The sequence below is a fragment of the Parasteatoda tepidariorum genome, chromosome 11 (assembly GCF_982258835.1).
Source record: "Parasteatoda tepidariorum strain Cologne lab strain chromosome 11, Ptep-v5.0, whole genome shotgun sequence".
NCBI classification, from domain to species: Eukaryota; Metazoa; Arthropoda; class Arachnida; order Araneae; family Theridiidae; genus Parasteatoda; species Parasteatoda tepidariorum.
In genome coordinates, this window is record NC_141765.1 from 39,573,048 (window position 1) to 39,598,223 (window position 25,176).

A 25,176-nucleotide genomic window follows, 5' to 3' on the forward strand; every position below is an offset into this window, starting at 1 on the left:
GGCTTCATGATACAAATCTATTAATCCTTTGTATTGAATATCCTTGGACAATTTTATTGTTTAAGTATTTCTGCTACCTTTCATAAAGTAGAAATTTACTTCACCTTCACCCATTTGACAATTTGTACTGATGAAGACAATCAGTGTTGGATACGTATGTTTATACAAATTCAAGACAAAGCTAAAATGAATGAGTCTATTTTATTGCTTTTTATCATCATTGACAATTTAACATTTAGCTTAACCAATAACAACCCTGAGTTTTTTTTTTTAAATAAATTTTACAACTGTTAATGTAAAATCAAGAAATAAGATTAAAGTGAATTTGTTTTTATTTATTTGCTCTTTTATTTCCTTTTATTTTGAATAGTGTATTTTGTTCCTGATTTATGAGTAAAAACTTGACTCTAGTCATTTTTGAAATAAACTCTCAAGCCATAAATGTTTTTCAACAATGTTCACAAGGTGGAGTCAATAAATTCCCAGAATGCTCACCTACATTCACTCAGGTATTCTTTGGAAGGGAAATATTTTTTAGAGGTTGGCAGGACTAATAAAAAAAAAACAGCCATCTAGAATTCATTTCTAGTACTATTGTCATTTGCTGCAGGTCATTTCTGACTGAGCAAATTTTTAATTTGTCGAACTTTGAATTGTCACCTTTAGAGCATACATTAAATTCTGCTTTTTACCAGGGAAATCTCCTTCTGAGACGCTCGAAATGCTGCAGAAAGCATACAAAAACGATGTCACAAAAGAAAGAAAAAATGGCTGTGTATGAGTGGCATTAGCGTTTTCGTGAAAGTGCCATAACCATCTAAGATAATCTTCGGACTGGGTGTTCCTCTTATTCTACCGCAGATAAAAATGTTGAGCGCATTCGAAAAATCTTGCATATGGATAAGTGATTGTCTATTGATGCTATTGTCTCTGAACTTGGAATTTCACATGGGAATGTTCACAGCATTCTTCATGATGATTTGAATTGCATATGGTTCAAAAAATTTTATCACCTGAACAAAACAAAGTAGGAGTGAACATGTGTTAGGATTTGTTTACATGGCTGATGAAGCGGACAGCTTCTTAAAGAAAATAATAACAGGTGATGAGACAGGGTGTTTTCTCTATGACCTTTTGACAAACCGTCAGTCATGTGAATGGAAAGCATCACAAAGGAAAGTAAAGTTTTGTTTGGACAAAAACTGAGGGAAAGTTTTTTTATTACAAGGGGGTCATTCTCTACAAGTTTATTTTAAAGGCTAAACTATCAATAAAGAACTTTACTTAGCAATCCTTAAAGGACTATGAGATACAATCAGATGAAAACAACCTGAAAAGTGGGCTACAAATGATTGATTTCTTTTATGTGTCAATGCTCCCCCACAATGCGCTTTGATTGTAATAAAGTACTTTCCAAACAGAGTATAGCCACTCTAGAGACACTCTCCTTATTCTCTTGACCTAGCACCAACAGATTTGTACCTGTTTCAATGACAGAAAATGAAATTGTAGGGCCACCGGTTTGTGGGTTCAGATGAAGTAATCAAAAATGCAATGAAGCAGCTCAAGGACCTCTCAAAAAAGGGATTCTAGGAGTGTTTTAAACAGTTATACGAAGGCTGAAAGAAGTGTGTAGATGCATGAAGAAAGTACTTTGAAGTCTAATAAAATAAAATTATTGTTTAATTTTAGATAATTTGTAATTGACCTATTCTGGGAACTTTTTGACTCTACTATGTATTTAGGATTCTGGAATCAACTAGGATTATTATTAATGCACTTTTATTTGCTTTACTGTGCTACTATTTTTTTTTATTGTTTTGTTACCGGCGCTGAACAGCCGACACAATTTTTGGGTTTATGACTTCTAATGTTCAACTTCATAGCCTTGTAATTTTGAATCCAATCCAGAAGACAATGGAACTCCTGGATCAAGCATTAGGTGAAATTTGCTTTCATGAAGGACTTTTTGATGGAACTAACCTGCATTTGCGTTATATGGAGAGATAGACCATAAGAACCTCCCACGATTAGCTTGATGGAGAATGGACTATGATCCTTCTACCACTGAAGATATTTTACGTCAGCACTGTGTTCGGTGCAAGCCGGATTCGGATTGACCAGCCATTGCTGGATTCGAGCCCGGTTCACCTCAATGGAAGGGGAATGCTCTATCCCCTGAGCCATTGCAGCTCTACTGTGTTACTATTCCTGTTTTTATACACTTTATCATTTTGAACTAGTATACATTATTCATATCATGTTTAGTTTCTTAAAAAGAGAGCCATATTTTATGAAAAATTACTGTACGGGGAGATATATTTTAACTATGCTAAATTTTTTTTACTTTGCTTTATAGTATTTAATGAAATCAAATGCTCTTTTATTTGTATAATTTCTCTTTTCTTTTCTTCACTTCATTTTTAAAGGCTTTTTGATAAAATACTTTTAGTAGTTCAAAGTTTCTGCAATAGTTTAAATATATATTGATGTATTTCCGAATTATTGTAATTAAATATATAAACATTTACTTTACATTAGATTACTTTTGTTGAGGATAGTCTCCATCATTTGCTGAAGGATAGTGTTATAATATTCAGATCTATTATTGGCAAGCACCCTTATCTTATGTCTACTTTTTTAAAAGAAGTAAACCAAACTGATGGAGAGAAAATTATTAAGGTATTTTATCTTTAGATTTTAAACAACTGCATTGAGTTAATTTAGTATTGCTTTTAAAAAAAATTATTCAAATTTTTATGAACTGTTTGAATCTTATGAAAATATAGAAATTGAGACTTTTTGGATAGAATTTAATGTTACAAACTAAAATCTAATATTATTAATATATATATATAAAAGTTCAAAATGAAGAATAAAACAAAGAAAAATTATAGACATATGAAAAAAAACAACAAACAATATTTTATTTAAAAAAAAAAAAAAAAAAAAAAAAAAAAAAAGTGAAATGTTAATTAAAAAACCGGAAAAAAAAGATATAATCTTTTCTTCAGCCCACACGATTATATCCGCAAAACAGAGTGCTTTCTGATATTGTATCAATAAAGCCAAAGCAAAATATATTAATACAATAGTGTGAGGAGCACTCAAAAAAATTTTTTTGTAAAATAACTACATAAAAATAGATCATAAAAAGTAAATATAACATGTAAAAACAGATAATAAAATAAAATAAAAATAAAAAATAAAATAAAAATAAAAAACATTAAAAAGGGGGGACTATAAAGCGAGTAGCAAAATCATAACAACTTACATGGACAGTTATTTTTCAAGAATGATTTAAAAATGTTTTCGCAGAAAGATTGCCAGATTACAAAATATGAAAACAAAAGATGAAAACTAAAGCGCAAATTGAGTGTAACAAAAGGGTTCTAAAGTGTCGTTCTTACTGCACTGCTGAAGTGATTTGTTATTCTGAGTTTTGATTTGTTAGTTACCAAGGATGGGCCCGATATGGATGTACACAAGGTAATATTATACTGGATAATTTTAAAAATTGATCATAAATAGTTTTAGAAGATAGATGTTTATTTAAGAAAAAATATAAAATAGAAAAGAGAAACATAAATTGCCTGCTTTGTAAATAATTTTAGCCGCGGATTTGCACGATATGGATTAGTACATAGAAAAATTATTTAAATTATCAAAGAAAAAATTTTAATAGATAATTTTTAACACGGATTTGCCCGAAATGAATTTGCACATGGAAAAATTAACAAAGAAAAAATTTTAGCAGATAATTTTAACCACGGATTTGCACATGGAATTGTATAAATTAATAAAGAAATTTTTAGCAAACAATTTATCCACGGATTTGCCCGAAATGGATTTGCACATGGAAAAACTGTATAGATTAACAAGGGAAATTATTTAGCAAAGGAATTTTTAGTAAATAATTCTAACCACGGATTTGCCCAAATTGGATTTGCACATGGAAAGATTGACAAAGAAAAAATTTTTAGTACATAATTATAGCCACGGATTTGCCCGAAATGGATTTGCACATGGAAAAATTACATAAATTAACAAAGAAATTATTTAGTAAATAATTTTGGCAATGAATTTTGGCCTGAAATGGATTTGCACATGGGAAAATCATAAAAATTAACAAAAAAAATGTTTAGAAAATATATCCACCAAAATATACGATTAATTCAATGATTTTATATAAAATTTTATTACATTAGTTGGGTATCCATTGTTTTTTATCAGATTTTGAAAGAGTTTATCGATTTGTATTTTGGATAAATAAATATTACTACATATTCTTTTAATTCTGTTCATTTCATTAAAAGTGGTATTTAAATAGATGCTCCTAGAAACATTAGAATTCCAAGTAACTAGTTTATTAATATTAAAACTAAAATCATTTCTTTTATCGTATAAATCAACAAAGCAGATATTTTCAACTTTCATAATACCCAAATCCAAAAAATTGAAATTAATATTATCATCATGATTACGAAGTAAGATTAATTCCTCAGGGTCCTTAACTTTCTTAGTGTTTTCTTGTATTTATTTATTATATATATATATATATATATATATATATATATATATATATATATATATATATATATATATATATATATATATAATTGTTTCATATTTTTCTACCTAATATATTTTTAAAATTCAATTTATTAAATGTCAATTTATTTTGTGACAGGGACTACAAATATGGCAGCTTGTTCTGCTATTAACTTAGAGTTATAAAAAGCTTTAATTTGTAAAGCATTGAAATTTGTTTTAATAATTATTGCAAAAATAGAAAAATAAATAAATGTTTTTGCAGATTATAAAACAATCTGAATTTTAATGCTATTAAATATGTTCTGGTTAAATAATAAAATATTGCTTTAACTTCAAGTAGAAATAAATATTTAAATAACTTGAACAATCTGACTTTTATACATGAGTTTATATCTTGTATGTAAATTTTGGTACTAGATGAATACATGTATTAATTTAAAAACATTTCAGCATGCTACTTATGTTTTGGAAAAAATTTCCTTGGAGCAGTGGATTCCAACACCAAAAGATATTGTTAATATTTCTCAATGGCTGTTGTCCTATAATCTATCGATGGCAAAAAACCATATTGCACGAATTTTACTTGAAAAAATGAACTGGAAATTCTCTCCTCAGGTTGTTGGAAATTTTTTTTAATTGTATATTATATATTATTTAATGTACTAAATTAATAAATTATTTGAACAAAAATTGTTTATTATAAATAAAGTTTATCTTAAAACTATTACTTTAACACAAATACATTTTTTAAATATATCTTTGATTATAAAGTGTAAAATTTCTAATTTGAAATAATAAATAGATGGTCTATTATTTTTTTTAATAGAAAAATATTTTAAGGTCATTTAAAAAAGCACTCAATTTAAAAATTCAATTATTATCACTTTCTTAACTTATTAATACAAATAGCTGTTTGAAAATAGTAAAAAAGTAATATTAATGTGTAATGTTAACAATACAGCATTTGAAACCTAATTTTATCCGTGTTTCTTGGTAACAATGTCAATCATGATTATTTTTAGATTTAAAAATTAATACTTTTATTATCTTTCTTAAATCTATCCTTATATTATAAAATAAACTATTTTATTTTCATACCAATGAAGCTGATGGAGCTTTTTCAGGCAATGTTATTTCTGTAATCTTTTGGGCTTATGATAATGATAACTGTTAAATAGTGCACAAAGTTTTAGCAGTTAAATCCATTAATTTTCCTAAATGAACTTAATACTAATTGTCTAATTATATAGCTGTCGATACAGGTTTTATTCCCACCTTCTTAGGTCACAGTCCACTTAAAAAAAATTAGCATTAAGTTTGTTTCAGAAAATGATAGGCATTCAGCTACAACTCATCCTAAATTACCACTAGAAATTCTCAGTAACAAATTCTATTTATCAAAAAAGAAGAGCACTGCCTGAAAAGCCATTTTAATTTATTTAGGATAATATTTATTGGCTCTTGTAAAGAGAATAGCTAAGGTACACTACTAAGTTATAGTAAATTCAAAAAATTTTAATTAAATACTAAAATTTATATAATTATATACTTTTGGGTATGGAAAAATCTAATTTTTGCATGTGAAAAAATCAGTTTATTATTAAAAAATATTCTTGTTAAATTTTTAACTGCAAAGCAATTCCACAAATAGTAAACGGAAGTGTTAAAATTTCTAACTTTAGTAAACTTAACATTTTGTATATTATTTTAAAACTAAAAATGTGTATTTTAATGTTTTGTAGCTTGTTAATAATTCAGGGTGGCCACCCACCTGGAAAACCTTGAAAACCTGGAATTATCAGGAAATTTTTTTTATACTGGAAAAAACCTGGAAAAATCAGGGAAATATGGATAAAAACCTGGAAAACCTAGAAATTTTAAAGAAAAGCTGGAAATTTTTTCTTATATATTTTTTTATTCACTAATTTAAATTATTTGCTAATAATTTTCTCAATTTAAATTGTTTCATCCATTATACCCACATTTTTTAGACGGAAATGTATCTCCAAACAGTTAAAATATCATCAACTTACTTTGCTTTCGTCAAAATTTGCTCCATTATAACCCTGTTAAACTAGAATACAACATAAAATTCTCCCATGCAAATGTAGAAACCTTTGATCTCTATGCAGACTGTACAATTTAGGAAAGGCAAAGATTATGGTGGATGTGGGAGACGGGGTTAGGATTCGGTTTTTAAATTCTGCCCGTGTTCACACAATGATTCAAGTTTCTTCGCAATTGAGAGTGGTAATTTTTTTCTATTTTGACAACATGTTTTTGTATTTTTAACTTTATTAAATTCTCTAAAAATTAGTTGGTTATAATTTAATAATAATAGATTTTATATTGCTCTCTTTTTCTGAAAGCTTTTCAACTCCTATTCAAAGAAATCTGTAAATTATTTTTTCTCAGCAAACCAACCTATCACGCACACAAATTGTTTTAATTCTTGTCGACAAATTGTTTTTCGACAAATTGTTACAATTCTTGCATTAATGCTAATTTTTTCTGTTTCATTTTAACCTTTTATAGTATATTTTTATTTTGAAAAATGTTTTCTTTAGAACTAACTATATATTAATATCACATTTTACGGTTTTGTTGGTAAATATTAGTTTTTTGATTCAAAATTCGAATTGTATAGTTGTCACAATATCGAAAGTTCGTAAATGTTGCTTGCATTCTAGAGATGATATTTCAAAACTATTCCTCTTTTTACCTAAAAAAGCTGACAATGACTAAGGAATATATAGGAAACATATTAAATTATATATATACATGAAATAATTTTTTTTTATTCATATGTGTTTAGTCAGGAGAAGGAAAACGAAACTTAGTGTTTTAGTTCTGCACTGTTCAAGATTCCAGTTGTTCAAACAAAAACAATTAACTATGCTAAACTGAAAAACTGTGTGTTTAGATTGGAATTCTTTAAATGTTTTAATTTCAAATAAGAAAAAAAATCAAAAAAGTATAAATTTTAAGGAATTTTATCTATTTTTTTTCTTCTATAGAGTATGGAACTAAAAATTAGACAATTTTACATTTCTGACATTAATTTTTTTATACTGAGTCTCTTAAAATAAAAATACTATTTCACAATACCATTATTTAAAAATTTGACTTGAGATATTGGTTTAAGGAAAATATGATCAGTGAATTTTATAAAAAGCACTGGTAAGATGAAATACAGTATATTGCAGTATACAGTACAGCTTTATATTGAATTGTAATTACAGTGATTCACAAAAGTGTTGATACACATATGACTTTCAATGAAATAAGACTATCCATTAATTAAAATGAATGTTTCAGAATGTATATTTAATGATAAAAGATGTGTTCTAATCTTAACAAAACTGAAATATTTTAAATGACAATATGAAATATTTTAAAAACAAAGGAAAAGTTTATTTTTAAGGAATCAATCATCAAAAAATGACAAGAACTTTATCCCACAAAAGTCATCATATACTTTTAAAGAAAAAACTCAGTCTATTAGTAATCTAATTTTTCGTTAAATTAACATTTAGTGGAGTTTCCTTTAGCATCTACAATAGCTTTTAAAGGTTGAAAATACGTGCAACTAGTTTTTTTTTTGTCAGGTGAAATTCGTGCAGAATATTTTTTTAAATTTTTACAGAAACTTTTACAACACTCAATTGCAAATTTATGAATTTTTCCACAAAATTTATAATTTTAATCTCTGATTTGAAGTCCTTCTTTTAAGCATTTTATCACATATTGCACAGTTCAATTGAATACCGTAAACTAATTTAACATATTCATTACTGATTTACCTCTTATGAAGACAAATAATCAAATTTGGTCTATTTTATTACGACTACAAGTAATTTTTAAATGATAAAATAAAGTATTACGGAGTTAACAAGCAAAAATTAAAATATAATTTTGCTATTATAGGTTTGATACTAAATTGCTAATAAAGAAATGAAAAATTTAATAAAAAATAATTAAATAAAAAAAGCAATTGACGATATCTTTAATTCTGAGATCCAAAACATTTAAATGTACGATGACTTTCGTGGGGTAACATTTTTGTTACTATTTGATTAAAAAATTAACTTTTGCTTTGTTTTTAAAATATTCCGTGCAGTTTTGCTAAGATTAGATTATACATCTTATTATCAAATACCCATTGTGAAATATTCATTTTAATTATTGAATTTTTATTACCTATTTCAATATAAGTTATAAGTGAGTGAGCACTTTTGGGAGCCACTGTAATTATTAAAAATTATTGATATATAATCACCTGAAACGGTTTTCTTTTCCTTAATGAAAATATATTAAACAATACTTATCCAAGGTTTTATTGGTTATTCTGATTTTGTCATTTTGTAGGTACACTTTGAGCAAATACTACTTAAAGTAACACATTAAATTCAATAAAAACAACTAAAATTATTCAATAACAACAATATATTCTGCAAGCTAAACATATTATTTTCTCCACATCTTAATTTTTTAAAAATTAATGTTGTACCAGAACATTAAAAAATAATGAAAAAATATCTTGTAAGAAAATAAATTTTTTTTCAAGATATGTTTAAAAAAATGACATTTTGAATAAGATATTTTATAATAACGACACTTTTCTTGTACACATCCTACACTTTATAAGAAAAAAGGAAAAAAAACACAAACCTGGAAATTTTGAGATTTTTACCTGGAAAAATCAGGGAAATTTGAAATCTGTTTTGAGTGACCACCCTGTAATTACCACCATTTTTCAACTCGGAACTCTTGTTTCATTTTTTTCAAGAACTATGTGAAATAAAGGATTTATTTACTTAGTCCATTTTAATATTAAATAAAAAAATTTTAGTGTTTTACCTATTTTGATCATTTTTGGTAACATTATACTGCAATTATGTACAGAATAAGTAGTTCTTTGAAAAAATAATTTTGATAGGCAAATTTTTTGTTGTGTCTGTTACAAAAATTAAGCAAAGGTTAATTTTTTTCATTATTTAACTATATCTTTAAAATCTTTTCTGGCCCTTTTATCATTGTTAATGACAAGTTAAATGCCAAAGCAATTTTTTCCAAGCATGCAATTGTAATAAACGTAACATTTTGTGTTTATGAATCTAACCTATCCACATTCGTAACAAATCATGAACTTGAATTTAAAAAATAAATAAATCAATCTTTAGATATATTTGAGAGAGACTAAACAATTATATTTTTAAATTTTTGTTCTTTTTAATTATACAAAAATTCAATACTATATCATTTTAAATGTTACATATTTATTAGGCAAATATTTTTAGATGGAATGTTTAACTAAAAAGTTTATAATATTTTAAAAATAAATTGCATTTTAAATATCAGCAACATTTGATGTCAGGGCTCTAAATCATTGATGGTTTGTTAGTTCAAGACCACTAAAATGTAACTCAGACCATCATGAAATAATTAGCAGTGGTCCCAGACACTAGCAACCAATGTAAAAGGATGTATTAATTTTTTTAGATTTTCGGTTGCATGTTTTGGTGATTGTTTTTGTTCTGAAACAGCAAATTTTATCATGACATTGACACTACACAAACTTTGTAATCTAATTTTTCATATAAATTCATTTTATTAACTTAAAAATTTAATAAATTGAGACATATGAACCAGCAAAAATGTGAACAGACTAATATCTTTAGGTAGCTGATCCTTCAGACCAGTGACTAAATCTTCTTCATTTTTACCTAGGCTTGATGGTGATTAAATATTCTAATCTGGTAACAGAAAAACTTCCGAATGACAAACAATCTGTAGTTTTATTTCTTTTAAAATTAAGAACTATAAAAGTTAATTAAGTTATTTGTTCTGAAATTTTTTATCAACTACCAAATTTAATTTCAAATAAAAAAAAGAAACATATTTTTTTATTATTTTTGTACAAGTTTGTGATATTTATGAGATTTTTTTTTCTTGAAACTGTTCTAAATTTAATTTAACACTCACTAAAACATTAAATCGCTTTAAACCATCACTAAATCGCTTTACATAAAAAAGAGAAAAGTCTTCACTTTTGAGAACGCTAAAATCAGACAAGAAATGTACTCGCCAGGTGGATTATAGGGAGAACTTCTCTATTACGCAGCAACAAAATGTAGTAAAAAGTGCACACTAGACAAATGTCTAATTATCACTTGCACAGCAGTTGTATACACTGTACAAGGAAAATATTCATATGCAATGATCTGAGATCATTTGCCTTATGTCAATTTATTTACAAAATAAAAAAAACTTCCTCATCTTCAGTATGTTGATATTTTTTCTGATAGTGCGGCTCAACATTTTAAGCAATGATAGAAAAACCTGAATAAAAAAAGTGCCAACTGAGCCTATCACAGACCAAAGGAAAAAGCTTTTCTAATTTTTTTTCTGTAGTGAAGTTCATTGAGGCATTGTAAATTTCTTATATAACAATTAAAATATGAACACTACTTCTTTCTTATTTAATTGCAAACATAAATAAAAAATGAGCTTCTTGCTTTATAAATCATTATGTAATAATCTCTTGTATATAGGAAGTGTACAAAAATATTCGTTTTACTCAAAAATTTGTTTTTAAAGTTCTTTCTTGCTTTTTTATAAAATGTGTTCATAAAATCATTAAAACTATTTATTCTGAATTATAGTAATTTTCTTGTTGCTATCTTTTATTTGTTTATGTTCCTAGTTGGTAAAAACTGATCTATAATTTAGATTTAGAGAGTTCATAACAGCAAATGTTACATCCGTTACAAAGTAATTTGCATTTTTCATGTTTATCAAAAGTCACAATCTTTAATACTTGAATGCTTTTGAAACTATCATATCTTCTAAATATGTATTAAAAAACTTTTTTTTTTTTTAATTTTGGAAAAATCAATAGAAATATGAAAACTAATTGTCCACTGTGCAATTTTGATATTAGTGTAAGTTATGTTCGTAACAGTCAGTTTTTATTTATTTATTTATTTTTAAATTTATGAAAGTTAAAAAGTTTCTGAGAAAGTGCAGTGGACTCCAAGAGATATCCCTACAAATATTTTAATATGCATTTGATGATTTTTAATTAAGTTATATAAATTCAAAGATGACAAATGTTACCATAATGGTGGAATTGCCCTCTAAGAACTGTAAGGCAGAAAGTGTAATCTTATAAATTTAAAGTTCTTTTTTTTTCATTTCAAATCATTTATCTCTAAATAATATTTCAAGTTATTCAAATATATATTGATGAAAACATATAAATCTATCTATTTTTAAACTAAAAAAATTATATTAATGATCTAGTGAAGTTAGCACTATTTTCCCCCATATGGTTGATGTAATGATAGAAATGTTGAGCAGAAAAGAAACAGCATCTCATTGCTGAACATTAAACTTCCTTCTGAAGAATTTGGGAAAACTAAAGCAGACTGACGTTTTCCCATTATCTTTGTGGTTTGCCTGTCAAAAGATATTGAGGAAAATGAACATGTTATTACTAAATAGTTGCATACTGCTGCATGTTCAACAGGAGGATTAAAACGAATGTTTTCAAAATTTCTTTTGTACGCAGTAAAATAAGAAATTGTTTAGGTATTGCTAAGACTGCAAACCTTGTAACAATATTCAAAGCTCTAAATAAATAGTTCATTTTTATATTCTTAAAACAAATGTGATTTAAAATGAGATTCTAGCAGATTTAAAAATAAATTAAGAGGAATATGTATAAAATATAATAGTGAGCAATTCTTTTTTTTATGTAAAACTTCTGATTAGTTAATTTTTTTTTTCAACCCTGGTTCTAGGTCTGGAACAAAGAAGTATTAGGTGTCATTTAAAAAAGAAGTATTATGCTCAAATAAACATTGAAAGAATTGTTTTCATTGTCCATCGGTTGTTTTGCATTAATAAGCTCTGATGGAGTAAATGCAAAGCATTATTCCTATCATTAGAATAATAAATAATCTTAATATAAAAAACTGCCGATTCTTGCATTGTCTAATTTCATTAAAGATTTGAAGCAAATGTTAAGTAAGAGATATAAAAATGTCACTCACACGCTTCCTTGTGCAGTATGCAAAATAGAAAAGTACAGACATTAATAACTTTTCATCCAATGATTGGATTGTCATGAACTAAGATTCAGTTGCTTAAGGCCTGGTTTCTTAGGACAGGTCGGCGTTACAAATCGTTAGCTTGAAGCAAGCCCTAACCTCTGATTGATCAATTTGTGTATTAAATAGCGTTTGTCATCAAATGCTTAGCTTGAACGACAACTGCCGTTCGAATCAGCTGCTGTTGGATTGCAATGTAACATTAACGGCAGAAGCAATGGCGGACAACAGCCAACAGAGCATTGAAATCAGCCACGATTTTGATTTCGAGGAGAAATCAATATCTGAAATTTAAAAAATGACCTAATTTGTATAATGTAAGATATAAATCATACAAAGATTCTGTGCTTAAAACAATCTGTGGTTACAGATTAAAAGGTCATTTTTTTCCCTCTAAAGCACTGGTCGGAAATAACACATATAAAGTTATAGGAACTAGCTACAAAAATCAAAATAAATATTTGTTTACGTCATTAACGCATGCCCAGTACGAGATAATGTCTGAGTTGAAACGACTGCTCATGCTGAGCTTACAAAACGGTATTTTGTTGGCGTCAGGGTACATCAACCTCCCACTGACGCCCAGAGAAGGCATTTGTCTTAACAAACCAGGTCTTTAGTGGCCTAACCTTAAACTTGTTAATTAATTAGTGCAGGCGATATCTTTAGTTCTGTAATCAAACAAAAAAACTTATATTCTCTGAAATAAAATACTTTTTTTTTTTTCGGATCTTTGACCCGCAAAATATCAAGAGTAGCTGCAATCTGAAAAAAATGCTCCCAATAATTTAGGCAAAAGAGCAATTATAAGTTTGGATCCTTTAATGTTAATTTTACTCTTGTATATTTTATTATATCTCAGGAACTTTTTAAGTGAATTGAAGCATTTTTACTCTTAATTATAAGTTTTATTTATTTGAATTTGTTGATTCCATGTCGAAACTAATCTTTAATAATTATATCTTTCTATTATTTAATTATAGTCAAAATGTTTTAAATTGTAAGGTATTTAATTCTTTGTACAATTTTAAAATAGGCAATTTTAAAAGACTAAATATAAAATATATATAAATTGGTCAAAAGGTTTGAGTGATTCGATTTTAAAAAGGTCATATTTAAAGTTTTACTTCTTGAAAATTACTTGACCGATTTCAGTCAAATTTTTGCATTTTATCATTTAAAATCATATATTTATATTGGTGTAAAATTTTGCACTCCTTACAATTCAAAATATTTTGGACCATTATTAAATAAGTTAGTAATAAATAATCATTAAAAACTATTTTTGCATGTAATTACCTTTGGTTAAACAAATGTTATAATTATACATTTAAAAAATTTTATTTTCCTAAAAAGTTCCTAAAACATAGGGAAATACATAGAATGTAAAATTAAGATTATGGGGGTTCAAACTTTTGATTCCTCATCTTTCTCTATTTGACCATAATTTCTAGATTAATAATTGACCATATTTTCTAGATTGTGGCATCCCCTCATATCTTTAGGGTCAGAAATTCAAATCTGTCAAAATCATAGTATGTTTAACACTAATCATTACCAAGTTTTTTTTTTTGTTTGAAAATTAGCGGTGTAATTATATGATTCATTGGACTATTTATTTGAGACCTGATGAGGACTGTTTATTTATTTGATTACTGTATGTTACCGGTAGATACTAGTGTATCAAAGACCTGATGAATAATTTGACCCCTGTAGCAACCCTGTATATTTTTCAAGATAATAAACAGATTTCAGATTTTTATTCCTATTTATAAATTACTTTTAAGCATTTGTTTGTTATATTACTCTTGTGATTTTTTTCTTTTTGTCTTAGGGCGATCTGACTTTGCCCCTTAAACTACACAGAGAAATTGCAGTTTTAGTTTTGCAAGCTTACATGAAATTTGATAATAATGGAAATGAATGGAGTGTATCACGTGGCTTAAACCAGGTAAACTATTTGTTCAAATTACCTAATATTTTGTGTACAAAAAGATCCACTGTATAAAACAATTTACTAAGATATAATTAGGAAAAAAATTCCTTGCATGTTATTCTTTAAACATAACAATTCTTTATCTTTTCTTTATATGAGCAAAAAAAAAGGAAGTACATTATGTAAATGATCTATTCCTAATAGCTAAAAGTTCTATTAGCAGTTTTCCAATAACTCTATCAGTAACTTTGAACTTTAAAATTACAATTATATATAGTAGGTTAATCACAATGGATCTTTGGCTAAGGCATTTAGATCTCGTTGTGAAGAATTAAGTTTTGATCCGTAGTTGTGACTTAAAGCAGTCTCAGCTTCAACTCAATGTTTACCAACTTGTCTAGCAAGTACAGACTAGTGTGCAATGCTAATCACATTGCCACCATCATGCTGTTGGTCATGAAAATGTAAAGCCTTATCCTTCGTGACCACCACTAGCAAGTAGGAAACTCGGTTAAAAAATCAGAGGCTTGCTTAAAAAAAACAACAAAAAAAAAACGCAGTTACTAGAATTGCTGATAACCTCTTGTGGTCTGAATTTCTGATAATTTTTTCGGCCCTTTCCACGTGGTTTTTCAAATTCTGATATTTTTAACAGGATTGTATTATGACATAAATTTTGAATTAAGAGTCATCCCATCTAGATTAAAGATGGTTCCATTGTAAATACACTTTGCTTCCCAATAATTTTATCGTCATTGTCATTGTGTACGTCTTTTTTGTCATTGTGATGTGGTTAATTGTTATGACATGTGGAATACAAATAAGAGTAGTTATGCTTTGCAATTATAATTCTTACAATACTCAAAAATTTTAACCTATAAGACTTTTTAACATTTTAATACTAATTTGTAGAATATGCAATGAATAAAATCATTGCAGTAATAATTGTTTTAGAAGAAAAATTAAATATTTTAGGTCCCCAAAAAACACACCCTTTTAATGCCCTTTCTTATAGTGGACTACTCCGTTTCTTGAGTTCTGTCATTTTTAAGGTTTAGAATGAACAAATGCTAATCCATGATTCATAATGCTCAGGTTGTACAATCAAAAGACACAAAAATCAAGCATTAAGCTTAATTTAGATAAAGAGAAAAATTAAGTTTAAGAGGATTAGACAAGTTCTTATTAAAATTTAATGGAATTAAAAGTGCACTTTTTAAGAATTGTACAATGCTCTTAGAACTGCGCCACACAAAACTAAAATAATGTCCTTTTTTTATCCGTTAATCTACTTGTTATTTTAACTGAAACTGCATCAATGATAAAGCAAACATTGTATTCAGGTATATTTTGCTAAATTTAGTGCATAATTTCGATATAATGAAACATATCAGGTATGCGTTTCTTTTGCTAATTCATGAATTTCCGTGAATCTCAAGACCATTGATTTATGGAATTCCACCAATCATTTATAATCCCCCAAAATTTACTCACAGTTTCGCTAATCAAACATATACATTTTATTACTTTTGCAAAATCTCGTTAACAAGGCATTTATTTAGCCCTTAGCAGCACCCTTTGTTTTTCTTCCCAAACTTTCATTCACCTGCAATAACTTTTTTATGCAGATTTGTTAGAGAAAAACGTAAAAATTCTGTATATTGTAGTATATTTGTGCTATAAAACTAGTATATTTTTTAAAAACTTGTATTTTAAGGAGTTATAATTTTGTTGCAAATTCTGATTTGTTACAGAAGAATTATCTAATCAATCTGATAAATTAAACATCTTTTTTATTTGCCTACAATTAGATTGATTTTATGTTTTATATGATATTACAACATGGAAATTTTGAATCGCACATGTCCGTAAATATTTTTCAACACGCCCAAAACCATTGTAAATCCTTGTTAGACTTAGAGGTTGGGCAGCTCTGACGAGCAGGGCACATCGACCAGGTGTCTCCTGAGGATGCAGTGACCAGTAAGAAGACCTATGATCCTCCTTAAACTGTTTCTATTAAGTTTTAAGAGCTCCTTTTGACATACACTAAGACAGTCGCGATTCAGCTCCTTAGCTAGTCTCTGACCATCAGCAACGCGCCACTCCTCATGGGCAATCTTGCCGTAGAACTTGAAAATGGATGCCCTAAATGAGGTGGGAGAAATTCCCAGCGCAGGTTCAGGGCCCCAGAAAATTGCATTAGAGCCAGCCCGTGCTGCTTCATCAGTTTCGACCATTCCGTTTTTTTGCTGTTAATGCAGTTGATTTTCCCATTGTTTTTTAAATTCAAATATTATTACAACCTGCAAAGCATATTCATATTTGGGAAAAATTTCTAATTTAATGTTTATTGGAAATTAAAGTTTTTTTACGGGCACTTGTTTATTGTGCTTCTAAAATATGTACAAATAGTTATGTCCTCAATGAAGAGCTCTTTTACCTTAAAGGCTTAGGTGCCTTTGTTGATCCTGGTTTTCCTTCTAATATTATTGATTTCATAAAAAAGAGAAAATTAATCTCTCAATCCATCAAATTCACAAACAAGAACTTTAACAATTTCAGTGTTTTACCTTATTATTCAAAGATCAGTCCTCTAGTTACGACAGTTTTGAGTAAATTTAAGTTTAAAGTAATTTTTTTCCCATGTAAATAAACTAAATTTCATCAACCTTAAAGATCTGTGACTAATATTATTAGCTGGGGTATTTATCAAATTTTGTGTCACTGTGGTCTTGTGTATATTGGACAAACTAAATGTACCTTTAATCTTTGTTTTAAAGAACACGAAATATATGTTTAAAATCAGGACATTCACCAATCTCATCGCTTTGTATATTTGGAAATCAACTCACAGGTTTTTTCCTTCTGCTAAAATCATTCAACACTACTCTTCATCTACAGAACTTGATTTTTGAGAGTCATTCTAAATTTTAAAAAATTCGTTAATGATCTTTCTACTATCCCATTCCCCAATATTTGGAACTTTCTAATTTATTCTGTATCACCCTGGGGTTCTCACCAAATCCCCTCACTCTTGTTTCTTACCTCCCCTTGTCATTATTCTGTTCAAATGTGATCCTCTGTCTCTATTGGTTAAACCACATTGCATGCGTTTGTCTCATTACTTTTTACCATCATCAATGAGTCAAGTTCTTATTTATAAGACTGAAACTGAATGTCCATTTCTTTACTTTTATTTGTGCTTTATTCATGTTGGTTTTTTGCTTTAGTATATTACTATTGTTTTAGATCTTGCATTATACTTCACTTAAAAGTGTTTCTAAAGAAGATGAAGGTTTCGTTCCTTGGGCTTGGAGACTTTTATTCTCTCTTAAACTACATGCATTGGACAGCAAGCATCCGAATTGGGTAAATGTTTATGATGGATTAATAGAAATTCATGATTTACCTAATCCTTTTGAGGACCTTTGGCTGCATCCATTGAAGTTAGCATATGAATCAAATCATCCTGCAGCATGTTACTTAATGCTTGTGATGACAGATATTGGACATGGGTAAGTTTCATGTATAGATAGAAACATTTATAACTATGGTATATTGGTAGAGTATCTGAGCTATTTTAGAGTTAATCTATTATATCTTCTGTTTGTTTTGTATTTCATGATTCCCAGAGTAAATTACCAAAAATATAGATCTGTGATACTAGAGAAGTGATGCAATATCTCACTTGCATCTCATATATATGTATATATTATTTACTTATTTGTCCAAAGCAAGAAACAAAATCTTTAAAATTTTGTGTGTTGATGAGAAATAATTTAAATATTTAATATTGATTAATAAGAATTTATTATGCTCATAATATTTCAAAGTTGGGAAATATTTTTTATTGAAGCCTTAATTTTTTCATCCTGCATCGAATGAAATTAAAATTGTGTACTTATTATGTTTAAAGTTTTAGAGGCTTTTTACTTTCAAAAAAAATAAAAACTTGCACATTTTTATAATTTTTTTATTTACAAATTCTTATACTTCAAATATTTTTGACTCTGAAAACAGAACAAGTTTTTGAAATTATTTTTAAAGCATTATTTTTGATTTAGCTATGCTAAATTTTAGCATCCATAAACTTCTACCTTATTTTTGAAGTATAAAAATTTATAGTTGAAAAGTATATTTGTTTTGATTTATTCAATAACTTAGTTTTTTATGCTATTTTGATTTGTAAAAACTGACATTGACAATATTATTTATTGTAAAGAAAATGTTACATTGAATTAATCAGGCACCATAAAAAATGTCATAACACTTCTCAATCTCTTTTAATGTTCCACTATTTTAATGATAATTTTAGTAAAAATATACTTAAATGTACTTCTAATGTAAATTAAAAATTAACTTATAATATGCTTGATTTTTTTAATGGAATGCGATATGTTCTAGGGTAAAAAAATTGATGAAATATGGGTTAGATTGTTTGATATCTCTCATTAATAATCAGCATTACTTGGCAGCTATTCAGTCTCTTTACTATGTTTTACCTTTTTTTGAGAAAAATTCTGATGAACTTTTAGCACAAACAGAGTAAGTATTTTTCAGTTTATTTGTCTTTTCATTTTATCTATAATTAACAGTACTTGATTAATGAATACATATGTTTCAAAATCATAGCATATTCATCAAGGCATTAATAAAATAAGTATGGAGACTCCTGCTGAAAATTTCTAACATCATATTTGCACATGAAGGTGTAAAAAAAAATTTTTTTCATTAATTTAGCCAATCATGTTATTATAATTATATTTTTGGCTGCAGAGATTTTAAGACTTGAAACAAGGTTTTTTATTCATCTGCTTAATCTTAGATTTTTTTTATTTATGTGTTAGTTGTTGGTAGCAACTTAATAAAAAATGCGTTGAGAATAAAAGCCAAGTTTTCCATGTTTTACTCTTTAATCTCTCTTGTTACATAAGTTAGTTTGGACTGTTACTGTTAGCTTGTTACTGTTAGTTTGGAGAAGGACGTGGGTGGTATAGAGATTAGTTTAGAAACATACTGTTGCAAACTATGTGTCTCTTAGATACAAGTCAACACATACAATAATTTGCAGCCTTAGAAATATGATGGCGATCCATGATAGTTGGTGTGGTGAGGAGATTAAAAATTATTAAAAAAGGTTGCATATTAAATAGCCGAAAAGATTAAAATGAAAAATCAGCATAGAGTATTAGCATTTAGAACTAGTTATCACTATCCATAGTGCAGCACATAGGTTTTGCCGCAGGCCCAGCAGAAACATCTAAATGAAAACCAAGCATATTTAAATAAAAAAAATCGTTACTCACCTCACTATGACCAAAAAGACATCAGCTACAGAAAATAAACTAAAATATATTTAAAATAAAATATTAAAGGTTGCTCTCAAACTTCATTAGGAAAAAAATCAAACACACACGACCGACAAAAACAGCAGGCTTCTAGAAAGCCTTTTATTGCTAAGCATTCTCAATACAAAATGTGAGAAAAAAATTGCAAGTGACACAGTAACAGACGAGACATCGTCTTTTTAATCTTGGCTTACATTGGCTGGAAAGCTAAAATGGTTGGCAAAAGTAATGATTGTGCACCCAATCAATGTTTAGGACTGAAGTTGAATAAGCCAAATTTGGCTAGAAAAAAGTAAGAATAAGGTCACAATTAGGTTGCTGAATATGTAACACAAGTCAAAAAAGAATATTCTAGGAGCTATTAAAACAAAAGGAGTTACCTCAAAGTCCTAGGTGGATCTGCAGCTTTTAAATAGTTTGCGGAGATGATGGTAGCTAAATTATAGTAGTCTTAAACTAGTGATGAAAGCATCCTCATCTGCAAAGGTCACACAGTAATTCCCATGAGAAAAGGATATTTGGTTTGAGTCAGTAACAATATGAGGACTACATAATAAGATAACTTTCCACAAACAATGAAATGCCAGAAATAAATATGTGGAGTAAAGTAAAAATATTGTTAATTTTCTTAGTAAAAATTAAACTAAGAATTAATCGATATTAATCATTCAAAAATAAAATTAAAAAAACAAACAAATGTTCTAATAGACAATTACTTAAATAATAACCATACAAGAAACAAATGAAATAAAATAAAAATATGACCACCGAAGCCGACGTCTTCAGGGGGTACCGGCCTCGGTAGCCATTAAAAACAAAACCATTTCTATTTGAGGGAGAAGCAAAAGCTTAAAATATCTCCCTCAGTACCCCGATGGTTTTGTATAGAGGTCCAGGAAAAACAAGATACATTCAAAAGAATAAACAAATTACGAAAAGAAAATCAATCAAAATCATCAGAAAATTAAAAACTCACAGTCACAGGTCAAGAATCAACTTCAATTTTTGCTTCTCCCTCAAATAGAAATGGTTTTGTTTTTAATGGCTACCGAGGCCGGTACCCCCTGAAGACGTCGGCTTCGGTGGTCATATTTTTATTTTATTTCATTTGTTTCTTGTATTGACCTGTGACTGTGAGTTTTTAATTTTCTGATGATTTTGATTGATTTTCTTTTCGTAATTTGTTTATTCTTTTGAATGTATCTTGTTTTTCCTGGACCTCTATACAAAACCATCGGGGTACTGAGGGAGATATTTTAAGCTTTTGCTTCTCCCTCAAATAGAAATGGTTTTGTTTTTAATGGCTACCGAGGCCGGTACCCCCTGAAGACGTCGGCTTCGGTGGTCATATTTTTATTTTATTTCATTTGTTTCTTGTATTGATACTTTTTTCTGAAATTTCTGCTGCTTCTTAGCGCGTTTTTTTCAAAGAAGTTTTATCCTTTTGATCTTAATTATTTGTGTTTTCTTTCAGTATTAAATAATAACCAATTATTTAAAATATTTTAACCCAATATTGTGGAAGCAAATATTAAAAAAATTAGAATTGGTTTTGTTCACACACGATGCTAATAATTAATAAATGATAATATAAATTACATTGAAGAGGAAGAAATTGAATCACAACTATTTTTCTTAATTAAAAATTAATTTAACAAAAATATACCATATTAAAGTAACATATTTAAATTAATGATATTGTTTGCAAATTACTTAATGCATGTATTTTAATTTATCAAGGTTAAATATAACAGAATATTTCAATGTTTTAAAATAAATATTCATATGTGGTATACAATACCTCTTATGTTCCTATTTAAATAATAACAAATTATTTAAAATATTTTAATCCAATGTTGTGGAAGTAAATATAAAAAAAATGAGTTTAGTTCACACACGAAACTGGTAATTCATAAATGATTACATAAATTACATTAAAGAGGAAGTAATGAAATCACATCAACTTTTCATAATTAAATAAATCAGGGCCTGTATTTCAAATTATTAGCCAGTAAATTAGCTAAATATCAAAAGTATTCTCCATTTTTCGAAAGTCTTCGCCAAATTCAAATCTTCATTTTTTATGATTAATTTTTTTCCCCATAGAAAACTATTTTAGCATCTACCGTAAATTACTGTAATCGAATTAAAAAATACTGATTTGCTTAGAAACATTCATTTTGACATAATTTTCATTTCTTTCTACTGGAAAAAATCGTTCACCAAAACACTATTTTGTTTGCCAAATTTACGATTTTATTGCATCTGGCGAATGCTTAGCGTAGGCCCTGCTAATGACATTGATTGCAAATTGCTTAAAGCATATATTTTAATTTGCAAAGGTTAAATATAAATAAGTTTTTTATATTATAAAGCAAATATTCATAAGTTGTATACAATACCACAATTGGATTTCTTTGTAAAATAATTGATATATGCCTTTTGTAGCTCAATAAATCCTGTTTGCCTTGCTGTGATCTGATGTTGGCAGAAATTGCACTAATGATTTAGTTATTTCTTCTATATTGTAAAAGGATGAATGTGCCTACTAATATGTTTTTGTTTATGTGTTATTTCTGATTCATTTATGTGTTTAATGTAACAACCACTAAATCATGCATTATTTAATAATACTTCTTAAAACCAAATCATCACATGTGTATCCACCTATGGTTTTCATTAAGGTTTATTTTTTCTATTATTTTCTTAAATTATTTAATTAGTTAATCTCTTATTTTCTCACTGTAAATTGATTTATATAGTATTTTATAACTAACTTTATGTTTTCATTGTTTTTGCTGTCTCTTTTAAAATTTCATTTTTATAAATTTTAGATTCATCAAAGCTATGGGTAGTTTAATGATAGCAGATGCGTCAGTAATTTCAAAGATAACAGGAGAAGCTATTGTTGGTGCAGTTCTTCTGAAGCTTGCCTCAATGATAAAGGTAGCTAAAAAATCTTTTCATTGAATTATTTTAGAATTATATTTAATAAATGCATCAAAGAGATACATACTATTAATCTTGCTACTAAATTTTGGAAAAATAAACATTTTCGTGCACAGATATCAGAAAAAGTTATGAATAGGTATCTGGAATATTGTATTTTTGTGTATTGTATGTATTTTTATGTGTACTTTATGTATTGTATGTATTTTTTATGTGTACTTTATGTATTGTGTGTATTTTACACCAATGAAAACAAATAAATGAGAAACATTTTCTTTTGAAAAAAAAGAACAAAATAAGCAATGACTGTATGTAAATTAGGTATAAGATAATAACTAAGCTCTTCACAGACATCTGTGCACTGCGGTAAACTGTGATGTCATAAGGTAGTGGCTGTATGATGACGTAATTTACTTGCCCAGGCTTGTAATGTTAGGCCGTTTTACATCATAGCTTAGCCCAATCCTTATATTTTGCTCATCCATCTTTAGTATGGTCAGTCATCATTGTCTAGATGATGCCAGTATAGGGTAAATAGATGGAATACTTTAAACAGGCCTATCACAGGCTACCTATTGTAGGAACAGTGGTCCGCAAACCTAGCCATGGCTGAAAAAGAGCAACAATGCCGGGTCAACTCTGATTTGTAGCTTCTAGCCAAAAGGAATAAGCCTGTGACAATGATGCAACTGTCTCACAACCAGTATAATGCAACAGGAATATCCATTTCACATATAAGAGTCACCCAGAGACTTAATGCAGGTGGTATGTGTGCCGGGCACCATGTAGTTTGCATTCTATTGACTATGAACTGCAGAAAAGATTGTTTAGCATCATACTAAGAACACCCATCTTGGACAGCAGATGATTGGAATGGGTTCTCTTTAGTAATTAGTCACGATTCAGTCTGGACAGACTCAACACATGTTCTCATCTGGAGAGAATCCAGGACTCAATATCAGCCCTCTAACATTGTCGAAAAGGGCCACTATGGTCGAGGTGGTCTCATGGTCATGGCAGACGGACCTTCGTGTGTTTGATAGAGGTACTCTGACAGGTCAGCTTGTGCAGGGACAAGATCCATGCACCCTATGAGATTTTCCTGTGGAGCATATGGACCAAATTTCATCGATTTCTACGATAAATGCCTGTCCACACAGAGCTTAGTTGGTGGACGAATACCTCTTATCAGAATACATTCAACAGTTGTAGTTGCCTACGATGCTCACTGACCTTAATAATTTTAAACACATATGGGATAAACTTTGATGCACAATTTACTGTTGAAAACCAGCTCTAATGACCATCAAGAAGCTGAAAAGTGCCTTGCTGCAAAATTGAATGCAATTGCCACAGGGATTGATAAAGACCCTGGTAATTAGTATGAAACACAGATGTAACTGTTAGAGGCAATCATACACCGACGTGTTTTTCTCTCAATGATAAGGTGTTGTTCAGTTGCTGTGCTGGACAAGTGACTAGTTTCCTTGTTTAGGGTACAGGTTGTGCCCATTTTTGTTTTCCCATATATTGCTCTTGTATCAGTTGATATTTTGGCCTGGTTTAGTTTTATATGCTTTGTTAGTTTCTTATATTGCAAAAACAAACTTTGTCCTTTCAATTGCTTTCACCAGTGAAGCATGACAATTCAATGAGCTTTAAAAAAAATTTGTACTTACAATGTATAATTTTTAAATTTGATTTTAAATTTCATCATAAATATAGTGTTAGTCTGCATTCACTACTCTATACCACAAATAGTTTGTAAGTTGTACCCCTATCTCTTGAAAAGAATTCATGTAGTTCAACAGTTTTTTTTCCCACTGAAGCAGAACCAATAGAAAAAAGTATGAAACTATGGCACACAAGTCTGTGTGCAATATATATTTCTTGGTTGAAGTAATTAATTTTAAGTAAGCTTTTATACATATAAAATTGCTTCTTGCATTTTATCTAACATTAAAACCGAACACCAAAATTTAGTTTAAAAAAACTGATATATACTATCAGAATAATTTACAATTAATTTATTAAATTTTTAGTCAAAATTATGATCTTGCTGTTTAAGTTTAAAAAAATTGCATTTTTTGAGAGCTTATGTAATAATCTTTTAAAGTACATTATTTTTCCTCTTTTACTGCCAAAAGTTTTAAAATTTTGTTTTTTGTAAAATTTTGTTTTTGATAAATTTTTTCTACATTATATAATTTTAAAACCAACAAATTAGAAATAAAAGCAAACATGACATGTTAAAGTAATAAAATCAAAGAAA

At 28.2% G+C, this 25,176-nt stretch overlaps 1 protein-coding gene across 3 annotated transcripts in view; it reads left to right on the forward strand.

The window, feature by feature from the left end:
- Nucleotides 1-25,176, forward strand: part of Epg5 (ectopic P-granules autophagy protein 5) — a 175,310-nt gene that overhangs the window by 51,147 nt on the left and 98,987 nt on the right. For all 3 annotated transcript variants that reach the window (XM_087155460.1, XM_087155461.1, XM_087155462.1), the window contains 6 exons: nucleotides 2,542-2,682; nucleotides 5,005-5,169; nucleotides 14,503-14,619; nucleotides 17,857-18,122; nucleotides 19,012-19,152; nucleotides 22,790-22,901. In XM_087155460.1, coding sequence (XP_087011586.1) covers nucleotides 2,542-2,682; nucleotides 5,005-5,169; nucleotides 14,503-14,619; nucleotides 17,857-18,122; nucleotides 19,012-19,152; nucleotides 22,790-22,901 — 942 coding nt within the window. The remainder of the gene's footprint in view (nucleotides 1-2,541; nucleotides 2,683-5,004; nucleotides 5,170-14,502; nucleotides 14,620-17,856; nucleotides 18,123-19,011; nucleotides 19,153-22,789; nucleotides 22,902-25,176) is intronic.